The 22,621-nt window shown below is 37.6% G+C and overlaps 2 protein-coding genes across 5 annotated transcripts in view; both read right to left on the bottom strand.

Moving 5' to 3' along the window:
- Positions 1 to 22,621, bottom strand: part of LOC134529245 (plexin-B) — a 276,629-nt gene that overhangs the window by 244,120 nt on the left and 9,888 nt on the right. For all 4 annotated transcript variants that reach the window (XM_063363145.1, XM_063363144.1, XM_063363147.1 and 1 more), the window contains exons 2-3: positions 9,014 to 9,232; positions 2,585 to 3,739 (exon numbers count right to left, since the gene is read on the bottom strand). In XM_063363145.1, coding sequence (XP_063219215.1) covers positions 2,585 to 3,739; positions 9,014 to 9,043 — 1,185 coding nt within the window. In that variant the 5' untranslated portion in view covers positions 9,044 to 9,232. The remainder of the gene's footprint in view (positions 1 to 2,584; positions 3,740 to 9,013; positions 9,233 to 22,621) is intronic.
- Positions 12,318 to 12,899, bottom strand: LOC134528879 (uncharacterized). The gene has a single exon (XM_063362545.1). It carries the CDS (start codon positions 12,897 to 12,899, stop codon positions 12,318 to 12,320), a length of 582 nt encoding a protein of 193 aa, XP_063218615.1.

The raw sequence follows: 22,621 nt of genomic DNA, 5'->3' as shown, positions 1-22,621 counted from the left end.
TTTAGTATTTAAACTTTCATGTGGTCTCTTGCCTCACTGGTGGATATCTGGCATGAATCTCTCTGGGATAGCAGTGATCATGCAGTGTGTGTGCAAGCTGCTGGAGAGCCGAACAAGACCAAGGTCTGATGTGATGTGCCGTCCGAAGGCAGCAACGGCTCCATGCTGATGTGTGGTGAGCCAAGAAACTGACTTGGTTTTCACTACCAACAAGGGGAAAACTTTGTGCGGCGCAATGATGACTAAGTCAAAACCACTCAAATTGAATTTTTGGTTAGCAACTCTTGAAATATAATGAATTTTTAAAGCTCTATTTGTAACCAACTAGGTGCTGCAATTTTAAAGCACCATCTGGACTGGACTGTTTAGTGGCTTGGCTTTGCTGATACGATTTTATCTAAATTAACTTTTGCATGGCAGTATAGGTATGGGCATCAAACATCATTTTTACTGGGCTGGACTTAAATTTTTAATTACTGTTATACCAGTTATTGCACATCTACTAGTTTCATGAGAGCTATGGAGACTAACTTAAACCACATGCAAGTTTTTTTGAGAAAGTGTAATGACTGCAAATTTGTTTGGCGATGCATTGCTATTTGTATATTTTATTGGCATTCACCTGTAACTGCTAAAAACGTAGGTATGCTGATCACTCTGCCCATTGCTGGTAGCAAAATTACTGTCGCTATTCTCTCCCTAAGTACAATTTTGGCTATGTGGAATGTATCAAAAATGGCAAGAATTAGCAAACTTGGAGGATTTACCTTTTGTATTGCAAGTTTAAGAGTTTATTCACCTATTAAATCAACTAGAATCATTATTTAAAAGAACTTAATTTTTTTTTTAAAACATTTAATCCACCAGCTAGATTCATTTAGGGTTTTTGTATAGGTTTTTATATAGTTAGGATTAAAGTTCTTATTGAACTATTTTCAGGTTATCATGTAGGGGAGACTATTGTACCTTGAATTGCCATTCAGTTTCTTGACAGGTGCTGCTTTCTATACATTAACCACTGTACTAATTCAAAGTCAACCTAAAAGAGGTACGATATAACCAATTATGATCTAGTAATGTTTTTATGTAAAATAAAAATTCAAGTAGAAAGGTAATATTATTTTATGTTAGTACATATTGTTTTAAGAATAAGATTTTATTATGTGTTTGAAATCACAATAACTGCTTGTTGGTGAGTAATTTTATACACCACATTTAAAATTCAACCTAATATAGAATGTACAGGGGATTAAAATTGAAAAGATGCACCATCGCATACCTTGAATCAAAACAACGTCAAGGACCATTAATTACTGATCGTGAGTGAGTGCATGATGTTATAGTTTCGTCCTTTTTGTTTTAGGTTAGTATGCTAATAACTAAAAGTGGGCAAAAAAGAACTATTAACTGAAGCCAATGAAAAAAGCAGTTGAAGCAGTAAATGCACCCCCTGAAACACGAATATCAATAAGAGAAGCTTGCAAGGTTTTAAATATTAAGTTTACAACACTTGTCCAGCATCTTAATGCTTTGAAAAGTTTCTGATGCAGGAAATTTTAAACATAAAGCTACTACGATACCCAGAAAGTTTTAACAGAAGAAGACTTAAATTAGTCATTTACATAAAATCCAAAGTTTAAATGAATTATGGACTAGCAGGGGAAGAGTGGATAAGGCCGTTTTTATAAAATGGCATTCTGACAGGCGGGCAAGCGATCAGAAAGCTTAAAACTCTAGTTCTGGTTTTTTTTTGATAATTTGGAAGTGCTTTGGCCCATTTTGCCATGAAAGGATTTGGAACCAAGATTAGACTGAAGTAACAAAGTTTAATTTATCCTAGAAAACTTTATTAACTTAGTTAAAAATAACTGTGAAATTTTTAAAATATGAAGATAAATCAAGGTCAGGCTGTGCATTTCATTATATGCTTAATACAATACAAGTAAATATACAATGTTGTGATAACAATTTTGTTTGCAATACATTCCCTCTGTATTCTAGGTACATGAAGTGAGGAAGTACTCCCAGATACATTAAGGTGTGATAAGTGGTATATTGTGGTCTTTTACCAGTGATAGTATAGTAGTTGAAAAAATTTAAATGGTTTTTTTTATATAATTGTACATTATTTATCTTTCTCAAACCATCAACCTCCTTGGCCTAACACTGAGAAGTAAAGATGATTTTTCTGACAGTCAATTTTTGAATAACATCCAAAACTTGAGGAATGAGTTTCCTCCAAGGATATTTCCAAGGGTGTATGTTCTACTTAGTAGTGTCTGGCCTTCAAAAACCTAATGCCGCTAGAGGACGCGGCAACCACACAAACAAATTTATTTTTAATGTGTCTTTACTAAATAAAACAACTTTCACAAGCATATTATACTTTTATTCTAACAGTCAGCCCCTTGAGCTCCTTGTGAAATTACAACTCCCTGGCCTATTACAATGTTTATGTTAACATATGACAGTACCAAGAAAGAAATAAAAAATGTTAAAGGTGTATAACCAACCACACACTAGCTGAACATATTTCATTAGCAAACCACTTATTCAGAAACATAAAATGAACATTAGTACTCACCCCTGCTACTGGGCATTTCCCATCAAGAATGAGTCCCGAGATGTAGTCCATGTTACGATACTTTATACTGCCATTGAAACACATGTGAATGTTTTCATCAAATTTTGTGTTTATTTGCTGCAAGCTATACAAGCAAACTGCAGAATGTGGTTGTGGCCGCGAGCTAATACCGTGGCTTGGGGCAAATGCTGCCACCAACACAGGTTCACCCGCTGCAATGCCGAGACTGTTCGCTAGCTCAGGACCAGCTTCACCCACTTTAGCATCCTGCACAAGATTATAGTTGGAATTGTGGACGTAACACTGCAGCGTCACTTCAGTATAGCTGTCATAGTTGGCATCGTTTATGCACGTACGCGCAAGCCGAGAAACAAATCCGAGCTCCTCCTGACCAGGAAGCGGGGACTGTTTTTGCACTATCACAAAGTAGGCATACTCTGTGGCATTGAAGCCATAAACGTAGTTGACGAGGAAGTGGTCACGGTATTTGACATCTATCCACAGAAGTGACTGCTTGGAAAAAGTGTATTCAGCATAATCAAGGTTGTTAAGCTTTCTGCTGGAGATTGCAGGCACACCATGCCTGTATTCCCCCTTGTTCGTGAAAGTTGTGCCTACATACAGAACATTTGAGCGCCCCCATGGATTGTAATGTTCAGGGCCAATGAATGCATATGTGGATGCATGCTCATCATTGGCGGCAATGCTGACGGGCACAAACTCAGCCTGTAACGAAATGTTCCCGAGCTCATACTTGTAGCATGCACCTTGAGATACCGAGCCACATGCTATAAGCACCCGCGACTCAGAGTTCAGCACCAGCACTTTGTTCACGTTGTCAACAAGCGATGTGTGGATGTCCGGAGAGTTGCAACCACTGGCATGACACTGTGGACTGTCCTTGCGAGGACCGGTGGACACTAATTCCTCGACATGAAGGTTAGAGTCCAATTGCAGCACATGGTTCACCGCACCCACATACATCTTCCCTGTCGCACGGTCCACAGCTAGATGATTCATTCTCATCTGCTGGGAGCCATTCACCGGAAACTGAGCCACTATGTCGTTAGTGGTTGCGAGAGTCATCAGCCGCACCACTATGACCATCAAGGCGAAGCAGTGCATGGTGCTGCATCTACCAAGTGCATGCCATCCCTGCAACAAAACATACAACATATAGCAATGCAACCTTCTTCCATAATGTCAACATTTCAAGGTTGTTTTCTATTGTCATATGCATTAAAATTAAGGGAAATGTTCTTTTTGCAGAAAAAAATGACATGACTACAACCATATTTTCCATTACTATCTTTATATTAATGATGTTTTCAAAGTAAAAACCATAACTTTAGGATGGTATTTATCAAAAAAGAGATAAATTATGTACAAGTATTTATATCAGTTGGTTACTGATGTGTTTTATCAATAATAAGTATGAACTAGTCTGATATGTTCGAGCACAAATTTTTTTAGTGTGTTCAAAAGCCAAATCAATCTAAATTTCAGTTTACATAAACAATAAGGTTAGGTACTATTACCGTAGTAGTTTTATTTTATAAGTCTATGGTTTTAATTTTGCTATTGCAATGTACAGGGGTAGCAAGAATGATAACATTATAATTTTTATCACATTTTTAATTTAAATTAACTTGAAACAAACCAGCCAGAGATAAGTATGTAAAATGCAATAATTAATATTTCTGTTTTCAGTAAAACTAAATACTCATGTTTTAATGACAAAATAGTCTATTTGACAATCACATTAACTGTTCAGAAGTTTCTTATCCTTTAGATTTCACAGATGTCTGGAATGGCAACGAAACACATTCTAAAAGTTGGTCATAATCATCAAATGTGGTACGTGTTCCGGTAGTGCACGGCAAATACAGCATGTTTCCACAAGTGTTCATAATCAGCCTGCTGGATACACATTCCTGAACTGCATTCACAGAGGATGATTTTTTTGTTTGTGAATACATAGCTGAAGACAATTGTTATGGTAGGAAAATCCTAACGAGAAGTCTGTGCTGATTGGCACTTGATGATGTCATACTGGGTTCGCCTGGTATAAATGCGGGTGTGTTAGCAAGCAGCAAGCAGAAGATGCCTGGCTGCCAGCCAGAGGCTTCGGCTTAACATCGCTCCGAAGAAGGCCACAGATCGTCACGCTGCCGACATCGCCCACGACGCCCGGAACGTCACGACAACACGAGGCTGCCAACTTAGAAGAATCTGCACTTGGGGCAGAAGGGAATCGCTGCTCCGTCACAAGAGACAGACACCAACCTGACTCTGCCTGTGGCGGCCAAGCCGTGAACTCCGGAGTCTATCACCTCCATCAGCAGCCGAGGTGGGACTTAGCCGAATTTCAACAAGCAGTAAGTGGAACTTTAACTTTTCACACGGTACCGGGACTTAGCCGCAGACGACGTAATAAGAAGAAACGGACTTAGCCTCAGACGTCACGACTCGCCACCATTACTCGCCAGGAGCGAGTAGCAACTCGCTCGGCGAGTAATTTTGTGTAAAGCTGCTAGTCAAATTTGAAGTCCTCAGGGGTGGGCAAATACCCCCTGAAGGAAAATATTGCAGGAAGCAGACTTTTGTTTAGGGACACTCGCTCAGCTAGTGGAGAAGGAGTGAGTCGGCGCTACGAGAGTGGAAGTCAACATCTACATCGTCCGCATACGGCAAAGAGGGGTTTATAGGTAGCGTTGACAGATGTACCCGGAATTGACTTTGTAAATAAAATAAGGAATTGATAGAGACAGGACTGACACGCCAGATAACCAGAAATAAGAAACATGACGAGTTCGCCACGCCTCAAATAGTGTGTAGGCGAAAGCGCCACTAGGATTTGACTTCAAAGTTAAATATAATGAAAATGGAGGGCGGACACAAACTCACGGCGTTGGTCTATGTCATAGTCAAGGTTATGTTTTGAATTATGTATCAGATAAAAATTGTGTATAATTGAGAAAAGTTAAGGATTGTTTGGAATTTAGGAAGTAACAGTAATTTAATTCAGATAATATTGTATACCAAAAATTACATATCTTGTTGCCATAGCTAAGATAATCGCTAAATGTCAGGATTATTATTTGTTGTTATTTCGAGATTATTGCATTAAATTAAAAGTGTTGTAATTTATGTTCACAGAGATCGTCAGCCATTTGCAGGTAACCTGTTTCAGCTATTGAAGCAAACGGTGATGAATCAGTTCCAATTTGCATGTTTGTTGTGTGCCATATTATAACCAATAAAAGCGTCTTGTACACAAAACTGTTTAAGTTTCTTCGCAAGAAAAAAACCCACCCTATCTCCCTTGGCAACTCTTTTCGAGTCGCTGCAGGAGATAACACAATTACATCAATATAATTTTCTTCAGTAAATTATATTAACCAATATTTATATACTCCAGTCACATTAAACATGATAAGGGGTAAACAATGCATCAAATCAGGAATTTTTTTTTTGATATGATGTTTATAATGCAAAGAGAAAGTTAAATACATGTTTTCGGCCTTAGCAGACGACGGCATCATTGTCAATAATCAAGAAAACCTCGAAAAGTTTTACCTTTTTTCAATTTTTGTAAATTTTGACCCGAAAGGGCTGGTTTTTCAGCAAAAACTATTCTATTTACTTTTGAAGTAGATACTTTGCACAAATTTGAGACCAGAACTGTTATTATAAGACCAAGTTTCAGAGATATATTTTTTCGAAGTTTGGCATATTTTACGAGTTATATGATTTTTTAGCAAAATTTCATAATTTTCAGTATGATTACTGTTTCTGAAGCCCTAGTTTATTGTTAGGAAACCCCCTCTCACCCACTCAATTGGGGCCTCAGGATATCCCGCTATTTGGGCAATTTGGGGGATTGTTGAAATCAAAATAGAGGAGCTACCTAGGTACCTACTATTGTTTTAGTACTACCCATCTAACTGTACTTGTTGTCTGTACCTATAAATATGTGTGTAATTCATGGGAAAAGGAGGGGCCACTGGACAGGGGAATAACATTACAGAGTGATCTGATCCCACGAAAGAGTTGGCTGTGTTCTCCCGGACCTCCCGTTCCTTCCCCCCCCCCCAATCCACCCTACCACCCCTTCTTTTTCATCCCCAAACACCATACCTCCCCCCGTGTACTACGCTGTACCTCCCCTCCTCAACTACTATTCAGAGTGTGGCCAATTATGCGCAGTTATTTATACCTACAGAGTGTCAGAGCCCGGGACTTGTGCAAGTTTGCATTTCATTCGGCGCTGTAGTTTGAATGAGGGTGAAGTGGTGACAGTAAAGACGAGATGGAGACAAACTCTTCTGGCGTCCATTATTTCATTGAAAAATCGAGAAGACAAGTTTGTTGAAACATATGAATAATATTTTTGTGCATAATACTTGCCAGAAGAGGTACAATCATCCCAAGTTGATTGCAGCAGCAGTTTGACGTGGAGAGTCACATTTGAAAGCAAACGATGAAAGATCTACAAGATTGGTGAGTAAACAGTTCAGTTTCAGAGAACACCATTTTCTATGTTGAGATAGAATTACAGAACAATTCATTGAGGCCTAGAAGAAAAAAAAAATCAACAAAAAGAACTACCGTCATTACTGTTGAAAAATTTTATCCTGGAGCAACAATTTTGAGAGTAGCAGTGAACCAAGATATTAACTGGGCCTTAAAAATTAAAATATTCATTTCTGAAGACAATGATTTGGTAGCAGTAGATGCGAGATATCACCGATTTTGCCAAAAGAAACTCTACATGCCCCCAACACAAGATGGTGTGAAGAGTTGAGGTCACAAGCACACTACAATTTTAGATGCCATGGTATAAATTTTTGCCATCTCCAAGAGAACTCAGAATGTCATTTTTCACAGGACCACCGCAAACAGATAGAAGGAAAAAAAAACAGTAATCATACAATCAAAAGTCATCTGTTTAAGAAATATGGAGAGGATATAACATTGCTGAAACTGCTTCGCAAAAAAAAGTTGTTTGTTTTAAAAATACCTTACACAATATTCTGACATCCGCTTGGTACATTGATAAACATTCAGATCCTCAACAAGAGAGACTGCATGTGGTTAAGGCAGCTGCCAATGTAATACGAGAGAATATTTATGCAAAACCTTTTGAAACAACTTCATTTCCACCCTCAGATGACTTCTTCCATGATGTAAACACTGTGATCTCTGAATATTTACGACTAACATTGGAAAGAGTAATTCTTAAAGACAAACGATACTGCCTAGAAGTGTGTTGCTCTAGCCCATGCCATAATAGCAGCAGTGAGGCTTCAGTCATTCATTTTCTCATTATTGCATGGAGTCTGCATTTATCTCATTTATCTTTATCACAAATTGGGATCAAAAAACCTGATTGATTTGATTGATTTGATGTCCACCCTTGGATTTGCAGCATCATACTTTAATACCTCAATTCTCAAAACCTAACCATCCTACTAGACAAACTCTGCTTGGAGCCATCATCCTTCCTGCAATTTGCATTCGACAGACAATGCAGACCTTTAATGTAAATACATTGGATGGGTTTGGAACTTTCCCAGCAATGGGAGGTTTAATGATTGATCTCAAGTGATCCGTAGTTTGCAGCCGTTACGAGGAAGCCTCGATGTGACGTCCCTGAGCCATCTCAGATGACCTGAGAGAAGAAGACGAACTAAATGAAGAATTATGGATGCCCATCTCAGACATTCTTGAAAACCCTCCTCTCATCTCAGAAGATGACATCATGGACCAACCAGGTCCAGCACATAGGGTAAAATTTTATTAAAATAAACACATCCTCTAAATTAATTAAACATGTTAGAATTTCAGATGATAAATATGTTAGATTTTCAGACAATTTCCATCTAAATATTTCACTTCAATATTTTTTTTATGTATAGTAGGGTAATAATTATAATGATCAATCCAATAATTAAAAGACATCTTAAATAACTGTCAGTACTTCTGATCTTTTGACATTCCCACAAATGTAAATAAAAATATCATTTTTTGCTCAATTGGTTTGGGGGGGAATCACTTTGGGGTCCCCTGAGACCCGATTGAGAGGGTTAAGGGGGTTTTCGAACAATGAACTAGGCCTTCATAAACATATATCGTACTGAAAATTATGAACTTTTTCTAAAAATCATGCAACGTGAAAAATTTGCCAAACTTTGAAAAGCTGTAACTCACTGTACCAATAATATAACTAAACAAATCTTCATTTCTCAAAAGCTTTTTTTTGTGTGTGTGTGTGTGTGTGTGTGTGTGTGTGTGTGTGTGTGTGTGTGAAAAATTTTGTTTAAATACCTCAATCTTGAGCACAAGATAAACAACAAATCATGGTTTAGTAATCAACTACAAAACTTGCAAGCCTACAGCCCTCTCAGATGCTTGTAGACTACTTACCCTGACTGGTGGACAGGGTATGGAGGCCATGCTTCATGGCCATCATGGCCATTTGCCTTCACTTCATCGGTTCTCTTTCTCTGGGAAGCATCGCAAATGCTAAGTCTACAAAACCATTATACAAGAAGCCACCCTTATAAATACATTCCAGTTCCTTGCAACAATAGTCATCAAAGCAATCTCGTCTCTGCCCATGTTTGCAGGTTGATGTGTTGTGGCCTGTGTACAGAAATATATTTATTATTAAACAACTCCAATAAATTTAAAAATTAAAAAATTAAATGAACATAACAAATACAAATTTATTAGACAGTTTAAACACTATAGGGTTAAACACTACAGTGTAGCAACCCAGGTTGATACGTTTCCCACTTGTTAAATGGTCTAATTAACAATTCACTATGTTGTCTTATATTCAGAACAATGGTTAGGTTTTCTTATGTCAATTAAATCAAAGCTTTTTATTTTTTCCAAGAAGGTTATCTGTGTATGCTGTACATTTTATAATCATAACTTAAATTATTCATGCTTTTTAAGTGATTCAGACAATTTTCTTATTTTATAGTAAATAAGTCCATAGGATTTAGTTTTGCCAGTTTGTAACATTACATTTTAATGTGCTTTCATGTAATTTTTAAGGGTTGCTTGGTTTTGCTTTGTTCGTAATTGCATGTTAATGTAATTTATTTTGTATATTTTTATTGTTTGCCACTAGTTTTTGTTTGAATAAGCTGATGCAATAGTTTGCCTGTTGTATAAAAATGAGAGAGAGACAGAGTGTGAGAAAGGACTTTGAGTGTTGTTGCCATTCACCAGGATTGGCTCTAAATTTTAAATGTATTTTTGTGGTTTGGCTGAAAATTATGTCATTATAGTCGCGCCGTTGTAGGAAAGGACTTGGCCCCTCCCTGCGAGACCTGCCAACGACGACGCACTTCGCGCGAAGAAGTGTAAAGATTGGTCGGCGAGGTTAAGAGGGGTGGGAGGCAGTCCAGGTAGTCGTTGGACGCAACAGGCAGCGTTGCCACGTCTTTGTGCCACCCCGACGTGACATCACACCCTGAGCCGCCACTGTTCTCGGGCACGTTCTACAATCACATTCACGGATGCGGACACGAACACGCAGCTGGTAATATAACGAACGTATTGACCGACACGTAATAGTTCAACATTGCCGAGGTTAGCCTTTATTTCCGTGAACATTGCCGACTACCGTCTGGGGTATAGTTTAAAGAAAACAGAGTTTGTTGCGTTTCTGGGAATATGATCCGTTTCCGTATACGTGTGATTGTAGAACGCGCCTTAGTCTGCATAACGTTCATCATAAACCACTATTTACCACTAAAAACAAAACAAGTAAGGCGTTTCCGTACTTTATTGACGAATAATATTTATATTGTGTATTAAATAATTGCATGACACACATTATGGCCTACAAAGTTAAATGTTTGTTCACAAAAAAACAAACTTGTATTATTTATGAACTAATATCCTGGCCATTTATACGCGTTGGTGGCGACTTATACCAACAAATTTGCAGATTACATGTAAAAGAAAAAGTAACAACCAAAATTGTTGTTGTGCATTGTGAGCTGAGGATCTTTAAGGTTTCACAAAGTTATTAGGAATGAACAGAAACAAGGTGTGATTCGGTCTGAATATAATTACTCCATACTTAGGAAACTTATAACAGATATTAACACAAGTATTAACATACAATATCAATTACGTACTTAAACAGCTCTCAGGTATATTCAGAAAGACGAAATAAAAATATGGGTCGACCCGAAATAATATTATAAAAAGGTTTCATTTAAAAAAATACATAAATCAATTAAAAAAAATACAAATATGTTTAAACCATCCCAGTATTCTGAAAGTCCAGAAATGATGTTTATCTGATGAACTTCGTCTGACGGCGTAATTTAAGAAAGTTCAGAAAATGGTTAATAGATACAGTAGCACCGGAGGTGGGGGCTGCGTTTCCCGGAGATCCATCGGGAAAATGATGCCAGGACGCCTGTGTGTTGTTGAGGAAGGGTGATGAAAATGCCAATTCGGCGTCCGGCTCTCGGACCCTGTCTGTGAACAGTCCGAATCAAAACTGATTAGAACTAGAACACAGACAGTATAAACTGGGCAGAGAATGCCCGCAAAAGTTAAGGGGAGGTAGGGGAATGTCGCAGATAGTCACTCACAAGACAGGGAAGTTGGCTTCTAATTTCCGATGCGTTGCCAGCCAGGAACTGGATCCCGCGAATACACGGCTGGGCGCGGATGTTTCTACCATTTCAAAAAAATATTTTAAAAGAAAATGACTATTACTCTTTATACTATGCAGACGGACTAAACTACTTAAAAACGATTACAGGGATAGCATCCCTTATTTAATTGACTACATCGTCGGTTGCGGCCGGATGGAAGTCTTGCAGTGTCTCGTCGGCTCGCCGATAATCACAAACGGTCCGTCTGCAGTCGCGACGCAAAGTGTCTCGCGAAGAACCGCGTCTCGTAATTAAAGGTAAATGTTCAATCAAAAGTTGGGGGGGGGGGGGGGGGGGGGGACTGGGACGTCCGGACCGAAAGGTTCCGAAGTTCCCCGAGTGGGCATCATAAAAAACTCTGACTTTGATGTCTCGAAGTTGGTAGCACTGGCCGACTTTAGCGCTACCTGTTGAGGGGTTTCTGCCGCTAGATGTCGTGGGGGTCGAACTTTGCACACACATTTTTTATGCCAGTCGTCCTTGGAAGTCTGTCGCTGCCTGGCGAGGTGTACGACCGGTCAATGATCTGGAGCTGAATTCTTAGAACCGAGATGGGAGGGGGTGGGCAAAAGCGCAACGACGCTGGGAACGAGCGTCCATGACGTGCCTTTCGGGGAGTGAACCTAAGACGTATGCGTGACGGTAAAGGCTACGGTCAGCTCGTCTCTGAGAAATGGTAACAACTCGTCCAGAGCTGTTGTATGCAGTTTTAGTCATGAAGTGAAGTAATATTACAAACCTGGGACGTGCCTGCAAGCGAGGTAAATGTTAAATGGGCTGGCAACGAAGCTCAGATAGGTCTCTGGGAAAAGGTGCCTCGGTCTAACTGGCACAAAGTTTAACTAAGGAGAGTACACCAGCCTAACAAAGAGTAAATCACCCAAAGTAATCAAATTATAAAGAAAAATAAAATTTCCAAGAATAAATTTAAAATTATATAAAATTAGAAGAAAAAAAAAGTGTCGAAATACAAATTTCCGGCACAATTGTTATGATAATATATATACGTAACCGCATCAATTCGTGCTCATAGTGAACATTCAGTCACACAGTGGCGATACACCAAGATCGTCGTACTGCGAACTGGTACCAGCTGTAGGAGATTCGTCAACAGAACTGACATCACTGTTGCTACTGCTGTCTTGCTGCCCGAGGTTCACAATAATCGCCTCAATAGCAATGTCCCTCGCTCCTTCTTGCTCCCAGTCGTGAAGAATAGTCTGTTGGGTGTGTTCGACAGCTTTACGCCACTTGTCCGGAGTGATTTCATGAACAGCTTCTTGTAGCAGTTTTAATACTTTTGCCTGGGAAAATGGCGGCAAAGTATTGCGTCTTGCAATGAGCCCTTTGACGTGAGCCCAGATAAGTTCTATGGCATTGTAAACAGGGTGGTACGGTGGCAACCTGATGACTCGGTGCCCCGCCATGCGAGCCACTTCATCTACTTTGTAAACAGTGTGTTGTGGTTTGTGATGTTTCACTAATTGTAGTAGCTCAGCTTTCTTCAAATCACTGGTACAGGGAACATTGTGGCGATGTAGCCACTGGATAATGTCATCTTTTCTGTTGCATGTTGATGGAGCTTCATCAACCTGGACCGAATGATAGGAGGCGTTGTCCATGACAATTTTAGACGCGGCGGGTATATATGGCAACGTTTGCCTTCAAACCACGACATGAAAACTGCGGAATCCAACTCTTCGTGATAGTCCCCCCATTTTCTTTGACTGGAACGCCCACAGTGCACCATTAACGAATCCTGCATGACATACTACAACACGACTACCCTTGCCTGTCGGTTGTCGCAGCAGTGACGAGTCATCGGTCCATATCTTCGAGACACCATGATTGCTGTTTACCCACGTTTCGTCGATGAATATCACTTTTTCAAAGTCAAAGTTTGACATTGCCCACAGAAACCTGCACCGCAATGCAATTACGTCTGTTTTCCATTAATATCTTAGTTCTGTTGTATTTCTTGTACTTGAAACCCAACGAATGTATTATTATCTTTAATGATGTCTTGCCTCCAGAAAATAAACCTGCCTCAGCCAACGATGCAAGTAGTTTCATTACGGTTGGTATCTCTCCACGTGTGTAGTACTGATATATGTGCCGCCGAATAGCATCTTGATCGAAGTTGTCAGTGCTGGTCACAGGCTTGCGTCTATTACGATGTTTCTCTGGTTTCGACAGTCTTTGGTTTTGAGTATCGGCATAATCTTTCTTGTTGCAGATCCGTATAACAGTTGTCTTTGCAATTCCAACTGCTTCTGATGTTGTTTACTGCTTGCGAAACAGGTAACAACAGCCCATTGTTTGCTTTCTCACGCTCGAAATACTCGCGCACGAGTTACCACCTCTCTGCTTTGCGACCACAAAACACACCGTTTTCTACCACCTTCCATCCTTGTGTGTCAGCACACAGCAACTGGCCGTAAGCCCACGACACTGCATGGAGCGTTACTGCTGGACGCCGCGGCCAGCCAGCGGGTCGTCGCCGGTTGGCTCTTGCACGCATCACTCTGTCTCTATCGTTCACTGTTGCAGGCGGAGACAAGTCCGTTCCTACAACGGCGCAACTATAGTTTGTGATTTTTTTCTTGGTGTAATCTCTGTCATGAAAGTCTTGCAACGAGGTGCAGGAAATTGTATACTGCTATGGTTTTGAAAGGGCTGTGCTGTCATTGGCTGGAGAGGTCACGCACCTGCAACTTCCTTCGGGCAAAGGTGCTGCGTAGCTTCGTTCATTTAGTCCGCATCTGAACAAGGTACAGAGTAGGTCGGGTGTCAGGCGGTGTCTCACAAATAATATATGAATGTGAGTTCAGAGATAATTTCGCAGCTGTGGTCCGAGTGCTAACTAATATAATCAAACATTTTTCATTTTAGGAACTTTATAACTAGAATTATTTTGGTCACACTCACAGTATTTAGCTCACAAGGATTGAGTGAATTACGTCTTTGTTCCGAAGGACAGAGTCCTTCGGCCTCTATTGTGAGTTTGTGTGCAACCCCGGGATTTAATTGCGAACTATCTTCCAACATTCATCCTTTGGTACCTGCAAACAGTTGACATGTTTGTTTTGAAATCAGTGAAAAGGTTATATGAGACTTGCTTATAAATTATACATGTACTTTTTCTCGTGATCTGGAAATGACAGCCGTGATGACTTGTGAATATTTGTAAAATGCTGATAATAAAGTTAATATCAGTTTGTGTCTGAGAGACATTATTTCAGTTACTAGTCTACGACTGTAAGAACAGTACCTGGAATGTTTATAATTTTTAGCGGCCAATTTATTTCTGCAAGTGTAAATGAAACATGCATGTCCACTCCAAGGCCAATCCATCTGCTAGCAGGGTGGTCTGGGGTGGGACAATTGGCGGCCCAAGTGTGGCTGGCTCTTATTTTGACACAACCCGAGATGGAAATTTGCCAAAATAGTCAAGAGAAAATTAAAAAAAAAAAACTGTCAAGAGAAAAAACATTTTTGGGAAATTGAACTGCTGTGAAGGTTTCTCAGGATCATCTACTATGCTGTTTGCTGCCTAGGTGAGTGAACGAGTACAGTGTCTAGACATCATGGAAGCAACATCTGTTCGAGACTTGTACATTTCACAAGTGAACGCCGGCAGCTAGATCCAGTCATGTCCAGTACCCAGTACGAGAACAACATGGGACTTTGTGGAATAAACAACTGGCCGACAAAAAAAAATCATCTTCAAGGAATGTCATTGGCAGTAAACATCGTCAAAACCATAGGTTGCGACGTGTCGCAAGTCAACGAGGGATAAATGCAGCGCAAAATATAAGTTGAATATAGACATATGAGCCATTCCATTTCAATTCAGGCAGGAGCGTGTCAGGTCACCATCTCGGATTTGCTTTAAAAAATTACAGCAGTTACAACCAGTGCAGACAAGAAGTATGCCGAAAGGATTTTGTCCCAAAAAATTTTTTCCCCATGTTATAGCCTTTTGAAGTTGGTTCGAAATCAAAAAAGGTGGAAAAAGGGGTGTTTTTTAAATGAGCGGCATTTCAAAACTATTATACTGATTTTGTTGATTTTTTTTTATTTTGTACCTATTATAGTGAACTACAGAGTGGAATAGTTCCAATGAGCCCAACGACAATATCTTTAAGGGGGGGAAACTAAAGAATTTGGCAAAAAATTTGAATTTTTTGGAATTTTCAAAAAAAATTTTTTATGTGGAATAATCAATTTTCATAAAAAGTAATTCTGGTAATATGTGGACCTATTACAGTAGTTTTACAGGAAAAATTGTTTTTAATTCTATGATGCATGGAATTATTAAAATTTAACTTTAAAATTTTCAAAATTTGACAAAAGTGCCATTTTTGATTGAAAATTACTCAAAAATCCCATATTTTAAAAATCTGAAAATTTTTAACTTTGTAGTCCTCACCTTTAGTAATAGCATGCACTTTGTTGGATAGTGTGTTTTTGCCTGTAAACATTTCTAGAATTTTTTGAAAATGTAATTTTCTTACATTTTCTAAGGTCTGCACACTCAATTAACAAATGTTTTGTTAGTTTCCAAAAAGTGAGATGTAATTTGTAAATTGGGGAAACCTTGGGAATTACAAAAGGAGAGTCTGTGTATACATTATCACATTAACATAATATGCACAATACATATACACACATATAATACATATGCATACTCTTTAACTTGCATGAAAACCAAAATTTCAAAGTAAAATTGAAACCAACATTATTTACCTATAATTAATTATATGTAGACTGCTTACGCTTCCTCAACTATATGTAACATATATTGACAAACTTCCTAAAATATTACTTGGCTGATTAAAGACAGTAGATCTGCTGGATCTTCATCAACTCAGCTTTGTCGAAAGTGTGGAGTCTTGCTGATTGTCCAAGTGGAGTAGGATTGCTTACTGCTAACAAAACATTTTGTAGTGGCACCGGACATTCATCCTTCTTCTTTCCAGATTCCTGTGGCCACTGAAACCCTTTAGCTGGACCATGGGGATGCATAAAAGACACTGTCATGTCGTTCAACTCTTTAGATATACCAGTGATCTGTCCCATCCACCAATTCTGATCGTATACACAAGCAACGAACTGGCCTACTTGGAAATCATTTATTGAATAATGTGTTTTAATCTGGTTAGATTGTACAACTATTTCTATTTTATCTTTAATTGTGCATCCCATGTATGTCTCATTTTTAATCAGCCAGTAATGTTTAGATTGTATTCCAACAACTGGTTTTACAGTAGCCCATTCTTTTTCCTTAGATGACCTATACGTTTGAATTGTTTTACTTTCAAGAGCCAATAGAGTTATCTTTGGTACAAGGTTACCTACTTCAGCAACAAATGAAGCAGAATCTCTAATGGCATTAACACACTCTGCCCGAAGATTGAACTTAGTTGCAAAGTGTTTACACAAACCACCTATTGCATCACATGCACTTTTGCCATGCCCTGTAGCAGAAAAAATCCATTTTTTTTCAACAGTTTGAGTATTTTTACATAGTTCATACAGCTGAAACCTATTTTTGAAATGTCCAGCTGCCCCATCTGTAATGTACACTATTGAACTCAAAAGTTCTAACTGACAAAATTTTGAAATTTCCAGTTTTATAACCTCTAAAGCACAGAGAACGTGAGCAGAGTCGTGAGCTATATCATCAGATACTATAACAAAACTTCTTATTTCCGCACCAAAGTATGCAACACAGGTAAACAGTGAAAGCTGATCAGTTTTCCAGTGGTAAGTTTGGATTTCATCAGGCAATACAACTGACCAGTTCTCAGCAAAATCAAAATGTAAAACAAGAGCATTATTTTGTTGGACAGAACTTCTTGCTTCAGCTATTCCTTCCCTTTGTATTTTCCTAATGTAACTGTGAGGAATAGCTTTTTTAACCCAATGCCTTACATGTTCCAGAAAATTATTTACAGATACAGTTTTTTTTATGAGGTCACCATGTTCCCAAATCGCAAATGTAACTTCTTCCCCTTCATCCAAGCCAAAGTTTTCAACAGTTAATGTTTCTGTGCCAGGACAGTCACCACACTCCTCGAGCCAGCAATCTTCATTCCTTGTTTCGTCACACAAACACTTCAGTAGAAGATAGTCTTCATCAATTTGGTTATTTGTTACATTTCGAAGAGCTACACAGATAAGTTGCATGTTACTGCAGTAAATACAAGAACACACAGTCTGTTCTGGCTGAATTTTCACCCATCTTGGTCGTAAGGCATAAAACTTTGAAAGACTAATTTCTATAAGAGGATTATCTTTTTTGAATGCTTTGTATGCCTCTTTGATGGACCTTGTCATGAATCTTTTAACCTTTTTTACTTTCTCGCCATTACCATCCTTAATGCAAATAACATCTTTTTTGTTTGGACTTTCCCTTGAACAGTCTTTACTATCTTCTAGGTAATATGATAATGCTAGATCTTGTACCTGTGTAGGTAAAGGATGTCCACTATAGGGGTCAGGTTGAGCATAAATTCCCTTATTTTTTATAACTGTGCGACATTTATAAATGAGGTACTTTGACACTGAAGGTAATTTTTCCTTCAATACAGTTTTACTAAATGTTTGTGGTACCAATGTTAGTAGCTGTACTTTTCCATTGTAGTTACAAGTATGAAGGCTGAGTCAATATTCGAAAACCATAGACTACAATTGACACACACAGGCATTTCATCATCAGACTCACTTGAAAGATGCACGTGATATATGTCTTGTAATTTGTTCACAGCAGAAGTTTTTAACTCATCAACTAATTTTATCTTCTTTTTCCTCGCATAACCTTCTCTCCTATCCAATCTCACCTCTGAAGGGGATTTCAATGGTGATACTTCTACATTTAATGTTTTAATGAGACTGCTATTTAAAACACTTACTAGTTCATCCTCCGGAATAAAATTCTCTGATGTGGATGTTTCTTCTGCATCTTCAGCAAGTTACAGAAATTTCTTTTTATAAAAAGTAACACAGTTGCTACACAAAATATCATTTTTATTTACTGAAACAGATACACCCACAAACTTTTGAATATCATCTGCTAAATCATTCACCTTACACATCCTCACACATTTACTTTTATACACACTTTTTTTGTGCCTTTTAATGTAGTCCACACATTTAATTCTCTCCGTACTATGAAAGTCAGACATGATTTAGTTCACTAGCTGAACATCACCCATGAACACACACAACACAACTGTAACAGCAAAAGTTTGGGAATTCCCTTGTAGTCTTGTAGTTGATTCCCCCTATGGTCACCAGGGATTTCCCTCAGGCTACCAGGGATTCCCCTTACAGCAAGCGCCTGGGAATATTCAGATAGGGACTCCCCCTTCATATTTCCCAAGGTTTCCCCTCATACAAAACCAGTTACAAATTATCACATACTATTTAGATACCAACAAAACATTTATTAATTGTGCATGCAGAACATACAAAAGGTAATGACATTACATTTTCAAAAAATTCTAGAAATGTTTACAGGCAAAAACACACTATCCAACAAAGTGCATGCTATTAATAAAGGTGAGGACTACAAAGTTACAAATTTTCAGATTTTTAAAATATGGGGTTTTTCAGTAATTTTCAATCAAAAATGGCACTTTTGTCAAATTTTGAAAATTTTAAAGTTAAATTTTAATAATTCCATGCATCATAGAATTAAAAACAATTTTTCCTGTAAAACTACTGTAATAGGTCTACATATTACCAGAATTACTTTTTATGAAAATTGATTATTCCACATAAAAATTTTTTTTTTAAAATCCAAAAAAATCTAAATTTTTTGCCAAATTTTTTAGTTTCCCCCCCTTAAAGATATTGTCGTTGGGCTCATTGGAACTATTCCACTCTGTAGTTCACTATAATAGGTACAAAATAAAAAAAAAATCAACAAAATCAGTAAAATAGTTTTGAAATGCCGCTCATTTAAAAAACACCCCTTTTTCCACCTTTTTTGATTTTGAACCAACTTCAAAAGGCTATAACATGGGGAAAAAATTTTTTGGGACAAAATCCTTTTGGCATACTTCTTGTCTGCACTGGTTGTAACTGCTGTAATTTTTTAAAGCAAATCTGAGATGGTGACCTGACACATTATCTTGCTAACTGCCTGAATTGAGGTGGAATGGCTCATATGTAAGTAAGACATATTTTTTTTTGTAATAGGATTTGTTTTTTTTTGGCAATGTGATATAAGGATGTTATTGGTTTGGTTTAGATCTGAGTCTTTTTTTTTTTTCACATTGGTATCTGTGAACATCATCTATAATGAAAAATTGTGGTTTAAGTGGGGATGGTCTTAAGTTACCGAACAAGTCTGGAAACGAAGAGTTTTTGAAAATTTTAGAAAGAAAACTGTAGGTGAAACATTTGAGGCAGTAATACAGTTAGTTAATGAGTGAAATGTTTCAGAAACCAAAGTATTTAATTAAGAAAGATGAACAGTCATCCACTTGCATTAAGGGTAATGAATAGGAAACACAAATAGAGGTGGTTAAAGGTCAAGTCAAAACATATTGAGAGGAAATTGACACATACGAGGAAAAGTGTGCGTGTAAATCAGCGTTATCTAAAAACATACTTGGAAATTTCTGGGACTGTTAGTCGAGAACACGTACGGGCAACTGGCAAGAATTGTGAATTGCAAATTGCAGAGGTAAAAGCTAGTTTCCAAACAGGCATAGAAAAGATTTGTATTTTAAGAAGAAAATGACATTCGCAAGGGTCAGAGAATAGTAATTAGTGAGGAAGAATCTCTTTCCTCAGGTGGTAATAATTTTGAGAAATGTCAAATACAAGCAGGGAATATGGTGATGAAAGTAAATAAAAGGAATACAGGCAGTATGAGGGGGTTGAAACCGAGTAAGTTGGATCAAGTGGTGCAAATGTTGGTAGCGAGGAAACAGGAAAACAGAAGGCAGAAAAGTTCACATAATACACAAGGAGTGAAACAAAATTGCCAGGACTTCATTGAGTAAATAAGACAGGGTTGTTGGGAAAGACCAGTGTAAACAGGGAGGTATTTGTTGCAGATGTGAAGACATGTGAATATTTGTAAAATGCTAATAACGTTAACATCAGTTTGTGTATGGATCATTCCATGTCAAATCAACACATCCATTTTACTTCACCATCTCAGGTTTTGATGAAATTTTGCAGATGTTACCTCCATACAGACTAACAAAAATATAAAATTTTAGAATGATATATTCATCCGTTTTGAAAATATTGCTATGTAAATTTTCGAAAAAAAAACAAAATCGCACAACAGGCATATTTTAAAATTACCATAACTCTTCTCCAAATTAAGTTAGAAAGGTGAGACAGGTGTCATTTTGCAGCATTTGGTATGGCCTTTCATATGATATGTAACACAATAATGTCTAGAAAAAAAATAATTTTCAAAATAATTTTTTAAATTTAAATTTAATATTTTGGAAAAAGTGCATTTTTAATTTTTTTCAAAAAATTCTATACATTTTTTTGTACAAATATTAAATTGTCTACAAAGTTTCAAAGTGGAGAGTTAATGGGTTCATAGTAAAATTAATTGAAAACAAAGACCCTTTTTGTCAAACCTCAGGTTAAATGTTGGCAGCAAAGGAAAGCATAACAGAATACAGTAAAATCTTCTTGTAAAATACACAAAAAAAAATCAGATAATTATATTCTGTACACTGAAAGTATCTTAAACTGAACAATTTTTTAGTTAAATTTTACAGGGATTTTAATTTAAAATGAGAAATACTTTATGCTGAAGTACAATATATGCAAGATTGCCCTGCACAATAATTTAAAATGAGAAATAAATTGAAGAAAGGAAATTAGCACTCACATTTTTGATTGCAATTTTCAATTACAGTACTTGAAAAATTCCTCATTGGTTTTTAAAGTGTCATTTTCAGACAGCACATAAATTCTTCCAGTTGGTGTCACAGGATTTACTGTACATAACACATCTGTGAGAGGAATCCATAATACACCTGGTTTCACTGGATAAGAAAAGGATGGTGATGGTCCAGCTGGGTGGAGAAATGTTACTTTCACTTAATCAATTTCTTCGTTTTTCTCCATAACATAAGCTAACCACCAGTTCTTGTCATATATACAACTGATGTATAACCCTTTACGTCTCCTATTTGCGGTTTGTCTAGTGATCTTGTAACAGTTACTTGTGATGAATGTGTAGCTCCAGAAAATATTTTCACAGCAATTTTTGATGTGCTTGAGTCAACAGGTATAAATGCATGATATTGCTGAGTTCCTTGGATGGTAATTGCCTGATTGAAATGATCTTTTACAAATATTTCTGACTATGTAATCCTCTTGTATAGTGAAAGTGAAATTAATACCAGAAACATTTTCTACTGCCCATTCATAAAGCTGGAAAGGGGTCAAGATCTGGTTTTCGTAGGGCCGTTGCAAGCTAGCTTTAGCTGCTAATCTCTTAAACGTACCTCCAACTCCATCGCAAGGCCCTTTACCGTGAGCTGTGGCTGAAAAATGCCATTCAGTTGATATGTTGAAGTCTTGCTTGTAAAAACACAATTTGATGAAATTTTTCTTATTTTTATATTGGGCAGCAGACCCATCTGAAAAGTAAAAGAACTTATGAGGAATGTTTTTATATTTTGTAATCAAAAAAGCAACCAAATTTCTTTGAAATGTGTAAACAGCAACTGTATTGTGCTCTAGGCAGTCAGAAATTACAATGTAGTTCAAATGTTCAATTTTTTTTTTTCCTTTATAATATATCACAAACGGGTGAACTGTGGCATGTCCCTTAGTCAAGTGGTAAGTCTGGGCTTCATCTTGTACAACCATACTGTAGTTTTCTGAAAAGTCGAGTGTGATGGCAAATTCAGATTCTTTTAAATTTTCCTTTAAGTGATTCATGAAAGAGGTCTGTTGTTTTGAAATAAAGTCGTGGCGGACTAATAGTGACAGCTTGTCACAGAGTAAATCTATGAAATCTGCTGATGATTTCTGCAGTGTCTCTAAATTGCAACAGTCAACTGAAATCCACTGCCGAAATGTGATCTTTCGTATCAGGTGCTCTTCAAATGACTTCTCAAGGACGGTCCGTATTGCTGCAGTACCAGGACAATATGTACAATGTCCCATATTGCAATCTATTGTTGGTGGATTGCATACCATTTTTGGTAGGCAATGTTTGTAGGTTTTGAATTCTCCATTTGTTAAATCACATAATCTTGCATTTTAAATCATCAATTTGACATTTTGATGGATTGTACATACACACACTGCATGTGACCCACTAGAACCCGCTAAAATACAATGC

Source organism: Bacillus rossius, chromosome 2 (assembly GCF_032445375.1).
Source record: "Bacillus rossius redtenbacheri isolate Brsri chromosome 2, Brsri_v3, whole genome shotgun sequence".
Lineage (NCBI taxonomy): Eukaryota > Metazoa > Arthropoda > Insecta > Phasmatodea > Bacillidae > Bacillus > Bacillus rossius.
The sequence above is the reverse complement of the archived record's forward strand: the minus strand, read 5'-3'. Positions and strand labels throughout refer to the sequence as shown.

What these genes read in the sequence shown, in the direction of transcription:
- LOC134528879 (XM_063362545.1), bottom strand. Translation starts at nt 12,899, where the DNA reads ATGGACAACGCCTCCTATCATTCGGTCCAGGTTGATGAAGCTCCATCA.